General features: G+C 41.9%; 1 protein-coding gene across 2 annotated transcripts in view; it reads left to right on the forward strand.

Moving 5' to 3' along the window:
- The window catches only part of VPS26C (VPS26 endosomal protein sorting factor C), a 55,148-nt gene that overhangs the window by 13,902 nt on the left and 20,917 nt on the right, over positions 1 to 20,329 (forward strand). For both annotated transcript variants that reach the window (XR_014326236.1, XM_082840117.1), the window contains exon 2: positions 19,975 to 20,118. Coding sequence is in view for 1 of the 2 variants with exons in the window: in XM_082840117.1 (XP_082696243.1) it covers positions 19,975 to 20,118 (144 nt within the window). In the remaining variant the exon portion in view is untranslated. The remainder of the gene's footprint in view (positions 1 to 19,974; positions 20,119 to 20,329) is intronic.

Genomic DNA, 20,329 nt, shown 5'->3' on the forward strand with positions numbered 1-20,329 from the left:
ACAGGAGACCTTCCTCAGAGCTTGAGCAATGCAACCTTCTCCCTGAGACGACTCATTGAATCCAGAAAGTTAATTTGTGTTTCCAAAGCCCCATATATGATACAGAGCAATCAGGAATGTGAAAAAAATTCCCTACTTGTGTATTTCCAGGGAAAATTCCTGGAAATTTTGAGGAAGAGAACACTTAACTGATACTGTTTTATGATAACATGGTACCAGTACAGCCCTTTCCAACACACAGACTGCTTTAATGCTCACAAATACTGAAGAGATGGCATTTCTCTCCCATTTTATGTGTGGGAAGACTGAGGCTCAGAGAATTCAGCGACATGTCAAGGGCATTGATGTAAGAGTGAATGTTTGAAATCACGTCTTTTTATTCCCAAGCCTGGAACTCTGTGTGCCTTCTCCAGGTCTTAATTCTCATCTGGAGGATGGGGCTGATACCTGCTCAGAGGCTTTGTTGTGAGAATTAAATGAGAGAAAGTTTCAAGACATTTACTATAGGTTTGACCCGAAGTAGGGGTCAAACGGTAGGTGGTGGTATCCTTACGCTTTTCCACAATCTCAGTTTGCACCTAGAATTGCTCTGTCTGCCTTGTTGTTAATCATGTCGTTCATGCACCTTACAAATGGTGCACCTTACAAACAGTAAGGGCTTATCAGATGCTGTACAGATTGCTGGATGTCTCCCCGCGGTGAACTTGGAGAACGGAGGCCAGGGACCCGGGAGAGCATACAGATGACAGCATTTTGGGCACTGCAAGCTGGGTGTGGCTTGGGCTTTGTTACGTACTTCTTTGCTTGGTGCAGTAGATGTGTTCTTGGACCAAAAGTTTGACTCAAATGCATTCTAAATTGCATTATATTTTCAATGTACTAGAGCTTATTGGCTAAAAGAGACCTACAGTAAATCTTTTTGCAATGTAAATATAGTTCATTTGTTTTTATAAATTCAGAATGTTTTACCTTCTGAAACCCTGGCACATGTACTCATGAAAATGACACTGTTATATATTATGGTTGTGAAAAATATAAACGGGAGATTTACTGTCCAGCATAGCCAGGTTACAGTGATAAAGGATTTATGCATGGTGGGCTGATCACTGTTACCACAAGAACTTCTAGGTTTGCGTTTTGTCTTGTTTGGCTTTCATGTAATTTCTTGTTTAAAAAAAGAAAAGTTTAAAGAGGAAAAATCCTTTATATGCCAGTTCATTATTATGAAGAAAAATTACAAAGCTAGAATGGTATGAAAAAAAGAAGCCTAACTGTTCTACTTTGTTCTGCTGGATTTTTGATTTGTGAGGGGTCAGTTATAGTTGGATGCTGGTGCAAATTCTTAGGGTAGAACTTTGAGCTAGGAGGGATCTCAAAATAACTTTGTGGGAGGTATGAACCCATTAAGGAACGCAGTCATCTGAACCTTCAGTGGGTGTTTTTTCTCACTAATTATCTAATACTCCTGAAAAGGTTTGTCCAACCCTTATATAATGCATGAGAAGTATTTTCAGAGTTGTCCAATGCCGTTTGAACCGTGGGATGCAGTCAGAGTGTTCGTTAGTTCTCCGTTTGGTGTTTGTTGCAGCAGATTCTGTCCTGGCCTGAGCATTAGTGACGCCTGCCTGGCCCCTGTGGGCGTGTCCATGTCTAGACTCGGGACAAGTCTCAACATGTTAGGGACACCCTTGACACTCCCCTCCCCCTGCCGGCTGCTCTGACTCTTGCAGGGTGGTTGGGTTTTCCCCCGCCTTCTTCTTGATGCCGAGACCACAGTCCAGACCTCCTGGCCTTGTGTGGTCCTGGGTTCAGCCTGTGCAGCCAGCAGTGCCCTCTCCGTGGGCCGAAACCTGCAGTCTTTGACACCAGCCACTCCTGCAGTGACTGTCCCCCAGTGCTGAACTCCCAGCTGTGCTGCTCGCAGGCTGGAGAGTCAGCAGCACCCGTCTTCTTCTGTCATTCCCCCTCTCTGACCCCCTCCCCACTGCTGCCCAGCCTGAGTTGGCAGAGCCCAGCTGCTCTCTTCTATAGGTGTCCAGTCTAGGTGACCCTCCTTAGAGAGGGTCCCTGCTCTCAACCTGCCAGGAGCTTAATTGCTACTGTCCTGCTTACCTCCCCCTCCCTGGTCCTGCGACTCTAAAACCTGCGCCCTCTCCCTCCCCACCATCCTCCGGGCTCAGCCAACCAGACTCTCTGATATCCTTCCTGACTTCCATCCTTGGCCCCCTCTCACTCCCACCACTCTCCCTGCACCTCTGCCCCCGTGTGCTCTCCAGGCCTCTTGGCTTGTCATCTGCCCTCCTAGTACAGGCAGGTTCCAGAAAAGTTGTCAGTTGAAGCCAGTTATCTATTTGCTTTCCTTTTTCATCTCAGCTCCACTTTGGGGATTTTTAACCCCCTAGCTCTGAATATGTTTTCATTTCATTCAGAGATTTTAATCGGCAGTTGTTATCTGTAAATGCACTTCATTTACCAGACAAATCTGTGACACCACCCCCTCCCCCAGTTAGGGTTCTAGGCTTCAACTTCTGTTGGGAGAACAGACTTACTCGTTAGCCATCGGCCAGGTGGGCTGACCTGCTTCCCTTCCCAGTGAGCACACTGAAGCCCGGACTGTTGCAGAAGAGCATTATTAGCAAATCAACAACGGATGGTATTATGCCAACAAGAAAAGCACAACTTTCCAAAGCTCAGAAATAAACTTTGGCCTGTTTGGATGGAGGGTTTAGGGAGAGGTCAGTTCATGCAGTGACTTGCTTCAGGCCTGTCTGAATCCCTGCGTGGGGCGGTAGACCCAGCTAGCTGTACACTGTTGCTCTCTGGCCTTGGGGTCCTGCCTCTTTTCAGATACTTTTCCATATAAGCACAAGCAAGTAAAGTTATAATTTTTGTAAAATACTTTTGTGAAGTGAAGAATGCCTATCAGTTTCAAGTATTGTCTTCTACTTGCACATAGGACTTTCTGGGCACATTAATCTCTTCAAAAGATTGCTTTATTCATTTCTTAGAAAGGTACAGTTTCCCAAGACTGAACCAGGAAGAAATAGAAAATATGAACAGACCAATTACAAGTACTGAAATTGAATCTGCGATTTAAAAACTCCCCAAAACAAAAGTCCAGGACCAGATGGCTTCACAGGAGAATTCTAGCAAACATGTAGAGAAGAGTTAACACTTATCCTTCTGAAACTATTCCAAAAAATTGCAGAGGAAGGAACACTTCCAAACATTCTGTAAGTCCACCATCACCCTGATACCAAAACCAGATAAAGATACCACACAAAAAATAAAATTACAGGCCAGTATCACCGATGAACATAGACGCAAAATCCTCAACAAAATATTAGCAAACCGAATCCAACAATACATTAAAAGGATCAGACACCATGATCAATTGGGATTTATCCCAGGGATGCAAGGATTTTTCAGTATCCACAAATCAATCACTGTGATACACCACATTAGCAAATTGAAGAATAAAAACCATGTGATCATCTCAATAGATGCAGAAAAAGCTTTTGATAAAATTCAAAAACTCCACAGAAAGCAGGCATAGAAGGAACCTACCTCAACATAATAAAGGCCGTATATGGTAAAGCACAGCTAACATCATACTGGTGAAAAGCTGAAAACATTTCCTCTAAGATCAGGAACAAGACAAGGATGTCCACTCTCTCCACTTTTATTCAAGATAGTTTTGGAATTCCTAGCCACAGCAATCAGAAAGAAAAGAAATAAAAGGAATCCAAATTGGAAAAGAAGAAGTAAAACTGTCACTGTTTGCAGATGACATGATACTATACACAGAAAATCATAAAGACACTACCAGAAAACTACTTGAGCTCATCAATGAATTCAGTAAAGTTGCAGGATGCAAAATTAACACACAGAAATCTGTTGTATTTCTATACATTAACAGTGAAAGTTCAGAAAGAGAAATTAAAGAAACAATCCCATTTACCATTCCATCAAAAACAATAAAATACCTAGGAGAAAAACTACCTAAGGAAGCAAAAGACCTGTACTCCAAAAACTATAAGATGCTGAAGAAAGAAATTGAAGATAAAAGGAACAGGGGGGAAGATATACCATGTTCTTGGATTGGAAGAATCAATATTGTCAAAATGACCATACTACCTAAGGCAATCTACAGATTCAGTGCAATTCCTATCAAACTACCAATGGCGTTTTTCACAGAAATAGAACAAAAAATTTTAAAGTTTGTATGGAAACGCAAAAGACCCTGAATAGCCAAAGCAATCTTGAGAAAGAAAAACAAGAGCTAGAGGAATCAGGCTCCCTGCCTTTCACTATGCTACAAAGCTACAGTAATCAAAACAGTATGGTACTGGCACAAAAACAGATAGATAGATCAATGGAACAGGATAGGAAGCCCAGAAATAAACCCACGCACCTATGGTCAATTAATCTACAACAGGGCTTCCCTGGTGGCGCAGTGGTTAAGAATCCACCTGCCAATGCAGGGGACACGGGTTTGAGCCCTTGTCCAGGAAGATCCCACATGCCACAGAGCAGTCAAGCCCATGTGCCACAACTACTGAGCCTGAGCTTTGGAGCCCATGAGCCACAACTACTGAGCCCACGTGCCACGACTACTGAAGCCCACGTGCCTAGAGCGCATGCTCCACAACAAGAGAAGCCACTGCAATGAGAAGCCCGTGCACCATAACAAAGAGTAACCCCCGTTCGCCGCAACTAGAGAAAGCCTGCGTGCAGCAACGACGACCCAACACAGCCAAAAATAAATAAAATAAATAAATTTATTAAAAAAAATTAACCTATGACAAAGAAGGCAAGAACATACAATAGAGAAAGCACAGTCTCTTCATTAAGAGGTGTTGGAAAACTGGAAAGCTACACATAAGAGAATGAAATTAGAACATTCTCTAACACCATATACAAAAATAAACTCAAAATGGATTAAAGACGTAAACGTAAGACCGGCTACTATAAAACTCCTAGAGGAAAACATAGGCAGAACACTCTCTGACATAAATCGTAACAGTATCTTTTTGGATCCGTCTCCTAGAGTAATGGAAATAAAAACAAAAATAAATAAATGGGACCTAATCAAACTTAAAAGTTTTGCACAGCAAAAGAAACCAAAAACAAAAAGACAACCTGCAGAATGGGAGAAAATATTTGCAATGATGCAGCTGACAAGGGATTAATCTCCAAAGTATACAAGCAGCTCATACAGCTCAATATCAGAAAAACAAACAACCCAATCAAAAAATGGACAGGAGGGCTTCCCTGGTGGCGCAGTGGTTGAAAGTCTGCCTGCCGATGCAGGGGACGCAGGTTCGTGCCCCGGTCCGGGAAGACCCCACATACCGTGGAGCGGCTGGGCCCGTGAGCCATGGCTGCTGAGCCTGCGCGTCCGGAGCCTGTGCTCCGCAACGGGAGAGGCCACAACAGTGAAAGGCCCGCGTACCGCAAAAAAAAAACAAAAAAAAAAGGGCAGGAGATCTAAAAAGACATTTCTCCAAAGAAGACCAGGTGGCCAAAAGGCACATGAAAAGATGCTCAACATCACTAGTTATTAGAGAAATGCACATCAAAACTACAGTGAGGTACCACCTCACACCAGTCAGAATGGCCATCATCAAAAAGTCTACAAATGCTGGAGGGAGTGTGGAGAAAAAGGAACCATCCTACGTTGTTGGTGGGAATGTAAACTGGTATAGCCACTATGGAGAACAGTATAGAGGTTCCTTAAAAAACTGAAAACAGAGCTACTGTATGATCCTGCAATCCCAATCCTGGACATATATCCAGAGAAAAACATAATTCAGAAAGACACATGCACGCCATGTTCATTGTAGCGTTATTTACAATTGCCAGGTCGTGGAAGCAACCTAAGTGTCCATCAACAGGTGAATGGATAAAGAAGATGTGAGATACACACACACAATGGAATATTACTCAGCCATAAAAAAGAATGAAGTAATGCCATTTGCAGCAACACGGATGGACCTAGAGATTATCATACTAAGTGAAGTAAGCCAGACAAAGACAAATATCATATGATATTGCTTATATGTGGAATCTAAACATGATACAAGGGAACTTATTTACAAAACAGAAATAGACTCATAGACATAGAAAACAAACTTACGGTTACCAAAGGGGAGGAGTGGAGGGGTAAATTAGGAGTTTGGGATTAAAATATACACACTACTATATGTAAAATAGATAACCAACAAGGACCTATTGTGTAGCACAGGGAACCATACTCAATATCTTGTAATAACCTATAATGGAAGAGAATGTAAAAAAGAACATATATGTGTGTAACTGAATCACTTTGCTGTACACCTGAAACTAACACGATATTGTAAATTAACTATATTTCAGTAAAAATTTTTTACAAGGATTTCCTTTGTCTTTTATTGTCTGTTTTGAAGAGACAGTCTACTCTCTCACTTGCAGGCAGGAGAAGATTCAGGCTCAGAGAAATGGAGCCTTTCTAAAGGTGACAGAAACTATATCTTACCCTTCATCTCACAAACTACAGTGAATGTTTCCTCATAAACAGCTCAAGAAAGTGAACAACATTGTTTAGAATAACGATTCCACTCCTCCCTGCTGCAATTCTAAGCAGTGAGACTCTTTTATTAAATGAAGTCTTATCAATTAGCATTCTGATACATTAATTTTAATAAATATAATATCCATTAAAATGGTTCATTTTATAAGCAGATAAAAGCAGAACTTTTTCATTTGAAGTGAGCCCCCCACCCTGTCCTCCCTGACTCTTTCCTCAAATCCCAAAGTGGCTGCTGAGGCATCTGCACACATGTGGAACTAACTGAAACTAACTACTAGTTGTAGGATGTAGTGACTAGCCAGAGCCAACAAGGTTGAAGCTTTTTCATATCATCCCATTTTAGTTTGTTTTATGCCAAAGCTTACAGGCTCTGTTAACTTTCTGATATAACAGTGCGTACAACCAAGCTTCAAGCATTTTGCTTTTATTTATTGGAGGATTTAAGTCAAAAAAAGGTAGCCTTCTAACTCCATACAGATCATAGACCCACCATCCATGAGTACCAAGGTTACCCATGGACTGACCATGCTTGGTTAGGCTTCTGCCAGTTTCCTCCTTGAACCTGCTCACCTGGGGTTCTTGGGCCAGTAGACCCAGCAGAAGCTGATGGAGTCTGTCCTTCACTGTTCTCCCTGGTGTTTAAACTCATCCTGGGAAGGGTAGTATGAGATTGTAGGTAGCCTTTAACTCTTGATGGGAACCTGTACCTAATTAATCTGTTCTGACCTTGGATTTCTGATGCCCAGAAAGAGCTTGCCCCTGAGGAACTGGAAGGGTTACACCAGCTGTCCTCCCAGCTGTTGGCAGGTTCTTGTGTTGTATGACATTGGCACTCATGCTTTCTAATGACGACTGGGTTCCATTAATCCTCACTACCCTGTCCCACCATGATGATAGTCTTACTTCGGCTTACAGTTTTACTGTCACACGCTAGGCATGACGTCAACCAAAAACCGGCCCTTCCTTTGTTTCATCAGAAGAGATCATTTAGGACCATTACTCTAAAATGCAAATCATAATCTTTGGGAAGGAGCACAAGTCCCATCAGTGGAAAAGTAAGGGGCAGATGGACCGAAATTCCCCTCTTCAATAATAATCAGGAAAAAATCTTTCTTAAAATTAAAAATGATACAATAGTGTCCATTTGTTTTGGATATTTCAAAAGAGTTTATATTTGTTTTGTACGTTAAAAAAGTTTTCTTTTAACATTCAAGTAATAGGAGGGAGCATCAGATGAGAAGTAATACTCTCTGTCTCCCCTTCACTGCTCCGTATGCATTTCCCAGGACTAATGCTCCACATTCCCAGCCTCTGCTGTGGGATGGAACGGTGGCCCTGGGAGCTGCCGGGCCAGTCTGAAGCAGGGAGGCTGCACCTGTGCTGGGCAGCACGTGACTGCCCTGAGCTCTTCTGTGAGCTCCTGCTTTCAGCAGCCCTTGGCGTGGCCTAGTTTGCTGCGGGGCTCTCCGCTCGCTCTTCTGTTCCTGGAGTTTGCCTGTGCCTTGGATTTGGATGGTGCACTGTCGGTCTCACTCATACTTGAGTTCCCTCTGACTGCTGTTCAATTTGGTGGTGGTGGTTCGTTATGTAAGTGTTGGGCTGGCTACTCAGAGCATTTTCTTTGGCCATCTGCCTGTATTCCACGGTCATTACTTTGGCCTGTAATCAGACCATCTCCCAGACGCCTCTGCGGTCAGAGCTCTCCTAAACTCTTGGGTTTATAGTCTGGAGTCTTTGCATTCACTTAGGCCAGTAGTGCCAAACGAGTATCAACACTATAAAGTTTCTGTGAGTTTTAATGTTATTGAAATCTGAAATCTAGTCATCTGTATTAACTCGTAATTTTGCTAATATGTAGTATCTAACCCCTGAAACCACACAGCACACACCAAGGTTCGATTTTAATATTCCTGCGCTAAAGACCTCATATGTACTTACTCTTATTAATTTTTACTTTTCTGACTAGTATTGGCAATCTCATTTTGCCCCTTTCATCTAAACTTTTATTCAGGGGCTCAGGTTTCTTTTCCAGACTCTCAAGAAAATTTCAGAACTAGAAATTTCAGAGATGGCTCCATCGGACAGTAGCTGTGATTTTTGTCAGCCCGTTTTACTGACTATTTAGACCTATACTTGTACTATACTGACCTAGAAGAAACCTGCTTTGTTTTACCATATTAGTACACCATCAGAATGCAGCACTGAAATGTAAGCCCACTGAGAACAAGGGCTTTACCTCTTTTGTTCACTGCCCTGTCCCTGGTGCCTGGAACGGTATCTGATGCATGGTACGCATGCCAAAAATGTATGTCGACTGAATGATTATATTATTTCTACTGTTTTGGCAGTAAGTGTATGTAAGCCACACAAATTAGTATCTCAGTATTTTGTTACAGTTTCATTGCTAATGAACTGCTTGATTTTTACTTAAATATTAATCACTTTAAGAATATGACCCTGTTGTCAACAGGGTAGGATAACTGTGTTTCTTTCTTGATTATCTTTGTGAGCTTCTTAACTGACGTATATCACATACAATAGATTGCTCTTTTCACTGCAAGTTTTTCCGAGACCTTAGCCGCCATCACAATCAAGATATGGAACAGTTCTGGCACTCCCCCAAATTCCCTCCTGTCCTCTGTACTCAGCCTCTTCCCCCACACCCGCCCCAGCCTCAGGCAAGCACTGATGTGGTTTTAATCCCTATAGTTGGCCTTTTGCAGAAGGTCACATATGTGACATAAATGCAGTTGTACGACACGCAGCCTTTTGAATCTGGCCTTAACACTTAGCATAATGCCTTTGAGACTCATTCAAGTTGCTGTGTGTCAGTAGTTTGTTCCTTTTTATTGCTGAGTTGTCTTCTCTTTCATGGATGTACCACTGTTCCTCCATTCACCCGTTGAAGGACACTTGGGTGATGATGAGTGAAGTTACAGGAAATATTTGTACAGATTTTTGTGTGAACATAATCTTCGATTTCATTTGAGTAGAATCTAGGAATGGGATTGCTCAATAGCATTGTCTTGGTTTTAATGATAAATTGGAGATGATGCATCTCTTCAAAATTCTCCTTTCTAGAACCTTAGTAAACACCACACAGTATTGGCCCATTACTTAATATGTGGAGAAATATCTGGTGATTGTTTATTCTGTTTTAAAACACGATGGAAAACAGTTGTTTTACAGAAAAATGGAGATGGGGACACCTAAGAAGTTGAAATATCTTCAATGGGTCTGATTTCCCTTTTCCAACCAAAATGGGTCTCTCAGTGCCACTAAGGACTAGAGTCTTTCAACAAGCGAAAGTCCACTTGTGTTTTCCCACCTAGCTCAGTGATTTACCTTGTGATTTTTTTTTTTGTTAGTGAACTGCTTAACACATTTGGTTCACTGTCTGTAAATGAAAGGGCAACTCACTCTTGGGGTACAGGATCTCTAGACCAATGTGGTATAAGAATCCCAGGCGATTCTAAGAGTATCGCTGAAACGTTAGGAAGGAAGGACTTGTTCAGAGACTCAGAGGACTCCTGGGGACAACGATGGCTGTGAGGCTCCTCATGCTGCTTGGGCCCATCAGAGAGGAAAATACTAGAGAGAGAGCGGCTGAGGCATTAACTCAGAGACTCTCACTTCCCTAGCAGTTGTGTTCAAGTCCAAAGTAAGAGGTAATCTGGAGAATGTGACTTTCTAGCGTACAATCTTTAGGTCTTTTCCTGAGGAAGACGACTGTGCCCTTGGGTCATCAGCATTTAAGGGGCTTAGAACTTTGTACATTTTTACACTTAGAGGTCACCCAGTCTGGGATTGATCTTATTTTAAAATTGATTTATTATGTTACCAGTTAACATCAGTGCAGATGGTTTAAAATTCATGAGTTCCAGGGTGGATCCGTCTGCCCTCCTTTGTCCATCAAGGTCTTCTCCTATGGGGCAACTAAAAGCTCTCGATTTCTTGTCATTTCTGCCAAAGTTATTTTATGCATATACAAGTAGATATATATAAATGTTCTTTTTCTCCGCATTTTTCACCATGGTGCAACATGCAGCCTTTAAAAAAAAAAGAACATATGTGTACTAATATGAATATCTCCAAGATATTAAAGGGAAAACCCACCATTTTCTTATTGTTGGAATTTAGGTTGTTTACATTCTTTTGTTATTACAAACAATGTTGCAGTGAGTAACTACTGTTCATAATCATTTCAACGTGCAAATGTCTTCGAGGAAAATTCCTAAAAGTGGTATTGCTGGGCCCAGGTGTTTGTAAAGTGTTTTCGGTTTTGCCAAATGGCCCGTACAAGATTGTGGTATTCTCAGCTACCCTCAGCAATGTATGAGAGTGCCTGTTGCCCCCTCCCCTACCATAATATGATCATATATTTTGGTCTTTGCTAATCTGATAGGTGGAAAATGGTACTTAGTATAGTTTTAATTATCATTTCTCATGTTATCATTGATATTGAGCATGTTTTCATGGGCTTAGGAGTAATTTGCTTTTCCTTTTCTGTGACCTGTTTTCATATCATTCAATTTTTCTCTTAGGTTGTTAGGTGGTTTTTGTTTTGTTTATTTTTTAGGAGTTCTTAAAATATTAGAGAAATTAGCCTTTTACCTGTTATATTAAGTTGCATTATTTCTCTAGTTTATCATTTATATAAGTGATGTTGCTTGTAATCACTTTTATGTAACAAACTATTTTTGGTTGTATTTGTAGTCATTTATTATTCAGAGTTTTGAGTCATTCTTAGAAAGGCCTTCCCCGCTTTGATAGGATAAAAATCATTCCCTGTGATTCTAAAATTTTGGTTATTCAATTTTTACATTTAAGTCTTCGATGCATTTAGAACTTTTTACCTGCAAAGCTTTGCAGTATGGATCCAACTTCATTTTTTTTGCCAGTTTTCTGGACAGTTTTTCCCCCCAGATCTCTGGCTGGTTTTCCAGTATTATTTAGTGAATATTCCAACTTCTCCCTCTGGATTTAAAACGCTTCCTTTATCACCTACTGAATTCCCATGTATCTGGGTTTATATCTGGAGTTTCCCTCTTGTTCCATTGATCTTTCAGCCTGTACATGCCCTGCACCTCACTTTGTAAGTTATTGAGGTGTTATAATATCTCATAGGGCTAGTCCCCCTCATTTCTCATTTCAAAATTTATTATTTATTATTATTATTTATTATTCCAGATGAGTTTTAAAATCAGCTTGTCTAGTCTGTCTCACCCCAGCCCACCTCTAAAAAAGAAAAAACAATTCTGATGTTGTTTTCTTTGGATTATGTTACCTTTATAGACTGAAAGTAGACATGTAAAGGGTGTAAAAACATGGTGTGGCTTTCCATTTGTTTCTTTTGTGCCCTTCAACTGTGTTTTAAGTTTTCATCTTCTAAGGGTTTTAGACATTTCCTGTTAAATTGATTTATAATGTTTTAACTTTTTGTTGGTTTTAAAAAGAAAGTATTTTCTTCCAATGTATCTTCTCATTGATTGTTGTTGTGTACATGTTGCCTTATTGATTTCTGTATATTAATTTTGTACCCAGCTATCTTCCTTCCTGAAATTCTCTTCATGTTGATAGTTTTCAGTAAATTCTCTTGGGTTCTTTCAGGCATGCAGTCATGTCATCTACAAATAATGATAATTTTGCCTCCATTTCAGTTCATACTTCTTTCTCTAGTTTCATCGCATTAACTAGTACATATAGTACGTTAATAGTGATGATAGTGGTCATCCTTGTTTTATTCCTGACTTAAATGCAGTGTATTTCATTTCCCATTAAGTTTGATGCTGGCTTCTGGGTAAGGAAATATCCTTCTATTCTTATTTTACTAATAAGAATTTTATCAAGAATGGATATTAATTTTAGCAGGTGACTTTTTAGCATCTATGGAAATGACTCTACGATTTTTCTCTAGAGAGCTATTAACTGTGAGTTGTATAGTTTTCCTCAACAGTTGAGCTATCCATACATTCCTGGACTAAATCCCACATACTTACAGTGTAATATTCCTTTAAGTTGCTACTGGATTGTATTGCTAGTATCTTATATAGGGCTTTTGCACTGGTATTTGTAAGTGAGAAAAATCTAGTTTTCTTTTTGTATGGATGTGTTGTGTGTATAGATACTGTCTTACTGTGGTGTCACTGATATATTTGCTTTATTTTTTAAAAGAAATTCTTTACTTTTCTGTGTTTTGGAGTAGTTTAACATTGGAACTTTCTGTACTTTACACATTTGGAAATGATCTGTGAAAGTCTCTGGGCCTGGTGCTTTGGGGGGGCTTGTGTATAACTTTCTCTGATTTTTCTATGGTGATTTATTTGCTTTAGCTTTCCTGTCTCTTTTGGAGTTAGTTTGGGTAAATTATATTTTCCTAGAAAAGTAATTCACTACCAACTTTTCAAATTTACTTATATGCAATTGAACAATGTGTTCTTTTATTCTTATTTTAATTACTGCTATATCTTTGATATTTTTTATTTCTCGATTAGATTAATAATTTGCTTTGCTATTTTTTTCCCTAAAGAAAGACCTGTTGGACTTACTCCATTCAGGGTGTGGAGGTCAGCATGTTGTATATTGAGTTCAGTTAGTTATACTTTATTGATGTGTAACTAAGATGCTTATATCTTTTCTTCTTTTTGTCCTCTTTTCCATCCTGGCTAAGGGGGGTAAATTAACATTTCCCACAATGAATGTGTTTTACTCAGTTTTCTCCTGTATCCCCTGTGGTTTTTGCTCTGAGTGTTGATGCTGTGTTATTTGATCCACAGATAGTGATGCCGCATGTCTCTCCTGAGGGCTGTACCCTTTAAAAGCATACAGTGCCCTTCTTTGTCTGGTTTAATCCTTCTTTCTCAGAACTCAGCCTTGTCTGATATTAAGATTACAGCCCACGATTTATTTCTTCCATTTGCTTCATATACCTTTGCTTATCCTTTCCTCCTCAGCCTTTCCAAATTCACCCTCACCCCTGCCGTTTTTAGGTGCTTCTTTGTCGTACAACATAAAATTGGGTTTTGCTTTGAGATAAAATCTGAACGTATGTTTTTTTAATAGGTATTAATTTAGCCTGTTTATTAATATGACATATGTTTGGCATTAATTCTGCCACTGGTGCTATGTTATCATTTGAGGGATTGGGTTTTTTTAAACATTTTTTAAAATATTTAATTTATTTATTTGGCTGCACTGGGTCTTAATTGTGGCAGGCAGGCTCCTTAGTTGCAGCTCGCCAGCTCCTTAGTTGTGGCATGCGAACTCTTAGTTGCAGCATGCATGTGGGATCTAGTTCCCTGACCAGGGATCGAACCCGGGCCTCTGCATTGGGAGCGTGGAGTCTAAACCACTGTGCCACCAGGGAAGTCCTTGGGGTATTGTTTTTAAAGTAGCTTTTAGAACATCTGCCTCTCTACAGTCTTATTTGCTTTATGTTGTTTGTATGATCTTCTAATAATTTGCAGTTTTATTATAATTCTTATCCTTACAGCTTTTTATTGTACCCTAAATCTTCTCTGATTTAGATGTTACTTATTAATTCTCTACTATGAACAATGGTGAAATTAGTATAGCTCCTCTTCTTTCCTTCTCCCTTCTCTTCTACCAACTGATCTTAGTTATTTACAAATATTACCTTTATTGGTGTTTAACTTGTTAACTTTATTTGTACAGCATTATTTGATTTATTAACTTTAGATCAGCACTGTGCAGTAGAACTCTCTGTGATGATGTGAATGTGCTATTTATCTGCCCTGTCCGTTGTGATAGCCACTAGCCATAATGTGGCTTGCAAGCAGTTGAAATGTAGCTAGGGCAACTGAGGACCTGAACTTTAAATATTCCGTAATATTAATTAATATAAATTTAAGTTTAAATAGCCACATATGGCTAGTGGCTACCACCGTATTGGAGAGCATGGTTTCAGTGATACGTTTTTAAACCCCAGCTGTCGAGGACAAGGAAGCCATGTACATTGTACTGCCTCCCACTTTCTAGCCCCTTAGTTGCCCAACTGGTGTTATTTAAGTAGTTTCTGCACTGTCAGGCCTTGTATTTTGCACTCTGCTCTCTCACCATAATCATCACATACCTCTTAGTCTTATTCTTTCAGTTGAATGGATCCAGTCCTCACAATTGGTTTTGATGGAGGGTTTCTCTTGAAGAGTTACAGTTCACTATCTAATCAGTTCCTCAAGAAGGCTTTTTATGCAGTGCTCCTTGGGGTTTTGTTTGTTTGTTTCTGCACACGTAAAACTTCTTTTATATGTGAGCAAACAATATATATATATATATTGTTTAGGTAAGTCTAAAACCCTAGTATCATCACACTTGTTTCCTTGAGCATTGTAATGAGTATTGCTGTACTTTCATTTTGGATTGTATTTTGCTGTGAAGAAGTCTGCTTTTCCCCCTCTTGTAAGTGACTTTTCTTTGGCCTGACTCCTAAAGGATTCTTTCTTTATTTTAAGTAGAATAGTTTTACTAGAGTCTATCATTTTCTTAACCGTTCCTAATCCATTTGCTTTTTCAGTGTTTAAAAATTACATCAGTAAACATGTTGTGTTCCATTATTTCAGTTTTCTTATTTGGGAACTTCATTATGCATATGTTGGATGTTCCTCATGGTCTCTTGTATTTATCTTTTTCTCTGGTGATTCTTTTTAATTCTTTCTTAAATTTTCACACGATTTGTTTGAATTTTCTCATTTCTGTCCTGTATGTATTTTGAACCCCTTTCAGTTTCACCTCCTTTTCTGTGATGGTTTTGTTTTATTTTTTCCTTCCACTTCTTTTCTGAGCTTCTCTTATATTTTTTATCTCTTTCTTTTGCCTCACCATCTTATCCCTGAACTCTCGTAGCTCTGTTCATCCCTCATAGAAGCAATTGCGTCATGACGTTGAAAAATTCACGGTGAAATGCATGTTCACAGTTTCCATCTGCTTGATGGTGCTGTGTTTTTCTGGTGGGTAGTCATTTATTCAGTAAACATCGAGTGCCTGCTCTTGCTGTCACTCTACCCTTGTGGAGTTTACATTCCAGGAGTACAGATGATAAGTAAAATAGATAAGCACTTATGGAGTATTTTAGAAGGCGACAAGTGCTGCAGAGCAAAGTTAAGGAGGGGGGATAAGTGAGTATTGAAAAGGGGGTAGTGCAGTTTTAATAGGAGTGGTCAGGGGAGTCCTCATGAGGATGCTGTCATTTGAGCACCAACTTGATGGAGAAGAGGGAGCGAGTGTGAGAGAAAAAATTATCCATGGCCCTTGTTGAAGATGGTAAAGCAGACTTTATTCAGGGGGGAACTGTTGCGATAGATGTAGGGACCACTGCAGTGGGGTCTTGCAGTGGCGAAAAGAGGCTCCACTCTGAGTGCAGTGTGGGCAAGTGGTAATTATCGCCAGGGACCAGAGTGGGGGGGGGTCACTGGATGGAAAATTACTGAGAAGAAACATCAGGAGGGTAAAGGAATAAACCAGCTCACAGGGTTCTTGCTGAAGGCAGGCCAGGTTCATCAGACACCCCCCGGGGCCAGGAGAGGTGGAGAATGAGGAACCTGGTCAGGTGTTGAGGGTGATGGATATGGAGGATGGTTCAACTGACTTAGCAGAATTCTTGCTACAATCAGACGATGCAGAGAGGAACACGGAAATCAAAAGCCGAGGCCTAGTTGAAAAAGAGCTCAAGAGAGGCTGAGTAGGGCTTCCCTGGTGGCGCAGTGGTTGGGAGTCCGCCTGCCGATGCAAGGGATGCGGGTTCGTGCCCCGGTCCGGGAAGATCCCACATGCCGCGGAGCGGCTGGGCCCGTGAGCCATGGCTGCTGAGCCTGCGCGTCCGGAGCCTATGCTCCACAACGGGAGAGGCCACAACAGTGAGAGGCCCGCGTACCGCAAAAAAAAAAAAAAAAAAAAAAAAGGCTGAGTAGAGTTTGGTCAGGAGAGAGTCTTCGTCACGAGCCACGTGGGTTCTGGAAGAAGAGCATCCAAGTGGGGCAGGAGTGTGTGCACACGTCCTGAGGCTGGATGCGGGGGCCAGGACGGTGGAGACAGTGGCTGAGGGGGAGCGTTTAGAGATGAGGTCACACAGGTGGGGCTGGAGCCCCCCATCTGTAGGGCCGTGGAAATGACTGGCCTTTCTACCCTGTGGAGTTCCTTTACGTAGAAGAGCCACGTGGTCTGTGCTTTGTGTGTCCAAGCACCTCTGCTGGTTCTCTCAGTGTCTCCTTCTTGCAGGAGATGATTTATTCCTGGACCGCGCGGGCTGAGGTTTGACGTGAGTCTCTCTAACCTTTACCCCCGGCCTCCGTATGTGAGAAGCAGCTGGGGGGCGGGTCACAGCTCCTGCTTCCCGCGTGGGGCGTCGGGAGGCTCCCTCCCAGGTGCCCCTCACCTTCCAGAAGCGGCTTCCTGCAGCCGCGGGCCTCACTTCGCCTTTTGACTGCGCAGCCCCTGCTCGTCTTCACCTATTTCACGGCACTTAGCCGTCTCCTTGCTTCACCGAGAAGGGCGTTTGTGGTTTTGTGCCTTGTTCTTCTGGGTGATTTCCAGGAGGCCGGGCGGGGGCGTTGCTGACTCGACGCTGCCCTCCTGCAGCCCAGAGCCCTAATTATGGGTTTGGCGTTAGATTCCGGAGAACAAAGAAGAAAAGAGTTGTGGAGTTCGCTAGCGGCCTCTTCCGTTTAGAGAATACACAGTTACAAGCCGCAGCCTCTCGGCCCCCTCGGGAAGCCTCGGCGGTGGCTTCTGCGGAGAAAGCCGGCGGCCGGTCAGCCGGGGAGACCCGGAGACTTTGGGCGCCCCCGCTTCTGGTTTGGCTCTGGTGCCGGGGTTCCAGGCCTTCCTCTGGACTCGGCTCCTCCGGGCAGAGCCTGGAGCCTCCCTGCTGCGGGCTGGCCGCGGGCGCGCGCGGGACGCACCCCCCCAGGGCCCGGCTTCTGCCGATGCTGGTGGGAGTGTGGCGGCTGCGGGTCCCCTCTGAGAGCCACAAGGGCGGGCCAGAGCGCTGGGATCTGTCTCCTCGTGTCGGCTACACACACACACACGAGTGCGGGGCCTGCGTCTCTCTCTGTTTCTTAACCTTTCTCAGGGCAAGGCTCCTTGCTGATGTGACAAAAGCCATGGCTCTTCTCCCCCCGAAAATCAGCACACGCTGTACATTGTTTCCGGGGTTCATTGTCATCCTTACGTCCAGGAGGGGCTCCTCTTTGAAATCATGGCCCTCAGTGAGGGACCCCACTTATCACGTCACGGTACCAGCGAGGTACCCTCGCTGTCCACGGCCCTGATCTTTTCTCCCTGTTGACCCTTCTAGGTGGAAGTCTGAGCGGGAAGTTCTTGGTGAGGTCTTGGGTTCTCGTTAATTTCAGTTATACAAGTTATTCTCTCCTCTGTCACCAGGATTAACCAAGAATTGTCTGGTACACCTAAAACAAATACAGTGTTGTATGTCGATTATACCTCAGTTCAAAAAAACAAAAAGAAGTGTCAGTCGTCTTCTTACCATGGGTCTTAACTCTTTGTTGAAATATCTGTTTTAAAATTCTTGGCTCCGTGGGCTGTACTTGGACTAATTCTTCATCTTTCTTATGTTGGTAGGAATTGAATGGACCTGTGTATTGTTAGAATGCCTAATTTATCTGCAAATATTATATTAATTTTTTATTCTCTCTACTATATTTCTTAATTGAAATCAAGGAATGACAAAAGAATCATAAAATATTTACTCTGCTAATTTCCAGGGTACTTCACTGCTTTTTCCTTCTTATGCCATAGGGATTAAAGGAAGGAAACAGTTCTATTGATGTCGTGATTATAATATGGTATTCAGTGGTCAACCCAGATCCTGTTCCCATGAGATTAACTGAATACATTACAATTAAATAGAAGCAGAACCAAGTACTATTGTGTTGTTTAATTGATAAAGTTCATGAATTGTTTTCTCTGATTTTAATTCTGGGACATACTAGTAAAGCATATTTCTTAAAATATACTAGTGGATTTAAATTCTTAAAAATCAGATTTTTACATTTCATTTAGGTTGTACAAAAATTAATAGAATTAATTTTAATTAAATTTAAAAGTAAAATTAGTATTTCAGAAGGGGTTTCATTTAAATTCTCTTACGAGCTTCTTATGTTAAGAACAAAATGAGTTCTACCCCTTGAATTCTGCTTAAAAGGGAGCTGAGAGTGTTTGTTTGATTTAGACTTTAGCGCTTTGGGATGGGGAATGGGAAACAAAGCCAAAATACTTAGCATATTTAAGGGACATAGAATAGTCCCCGCTCCCAAAATTTCACATAATTTAAGAACTTGGTGAAAGTTTTTTCACCAGATGACTAGAGAAAATAAAAGGTAAACAGATTTAAACGCCAGGAGGACAGATTTTTTTAATGCTTTGATCTGTGGGACCATTTTTTTTTAACATCTTTTTTGGGGTATAATTGCTTTGTGGGGCCATTTTTAATTTTTGTTGTTTTTCTTTTTTTCGTCTTTTTGTCAACAGTTCTGCCATCACATTACCATTTGAGAACAGTCACAAACCGTTTCTCGAGGTCATTTCAGAAACACGTTGTTTTGTGATTATTGTGGATTTCCTTTGGTTGGTGCTAGTTAATCTTCTCAACTTCCTGTTCCACGCAAACCCCAGTCGCAACTTGAGACCGTCAAGCCCACGGTGACAGGAAGGAATGTAGTTAATGTCCATATTCTGTGACTCAGTGATTATCTCCAGAGAAGTGAATGGATGTGAATGGATGCTCTGTTGTGAAGTCTTTCTTAAATGATTCATGAACCAGGGAAATCTGGGCTCGACTGTCCACCAGCAGGAAGCAGGCACAGAGGGGCTGGGGGCTTAGTGAAGGGCCGTGTGGCCGTCGGGTGGTATATCCACGACCTCCAGGCCCCCCACGAGGCTCTCTGGGCAGAGGACACCTGGCCAGCAGCCGTGCTCAATTACTCATGCGTTTGACAGTGTGTAATCATCTCAGTCAGCATAACTGAGAAAGAACCTAAAGAAAAGGCTCTTATTGTGTCATATTCCTTCTGAGGAGATCGCCGTACACGCTCCTGTGTAACGGTCTGTGCATCTGCCTTTCCCCCAGGCCCTTCTCTTTGCCCTTTTGAAATCAGACATTTGTTTGGATTCTCCAGCAGGAACGAAGGTGTGTCCAGAAGGCGGTGATGGGATGAGATTCCTCACCCCCACCCCACCCCTGTTCCCCCGGGACCCCCCAGGGCCGGCCCTTCCTCATCCTGGTATCCAGGCATCTGGTCTGTGATAAGCACTCAATGAGTGTCTGCATCTTTGAACAAATGGACGGTTACGGAGGCTGACTTTGCTAGTAGACCAGGTGGATGAAAGAGCCGTGCTAACGTGTTGGGTGGCTGTCTCCCCTCCCCCAGGAAATGCTCTCCGGGGTGGTGGTCGTATCTGGGAAGGATTCGGTCCAGCACCAGGGAGTCTCCTTGACAGTGGAAGGAACCGTGAACCTCCAACTCAGTGCCAAGAGTGTGGGTGTGTTCGAAGCATTCTATAATTCTGTTAAGGTAAGAATGCTAGCGTTGCACGTTTTTAGTTCGTTTTTCAAACGTCTGTGGTGGTTTTTACTTGCTGTCTGGCTTGTTATTTGTCGCTATTTTGCAAGGAATGGTGGTAGTCATGCTTTCACTATTTACTAATCAAACTGAAAAAACATTCAGATGTTTTGATTTTGAATATATTCTGTTATTGAAAGTCTGCTTGTTTTTATTCCCATTA

This window comes from Leucopleurus acutus (genome assembly GCF_964270905.1).
Source record: "Leucopleurus acutus genome assembly, chromosome: 5".
NCBI classification, from domain to species: domain Eukaryota; kingdom Metazoa; phylum Chordata; class Mammalia; order Artiodactyla; family Delphinidae; genus Leucopleurus; species Leucopleurus acutus.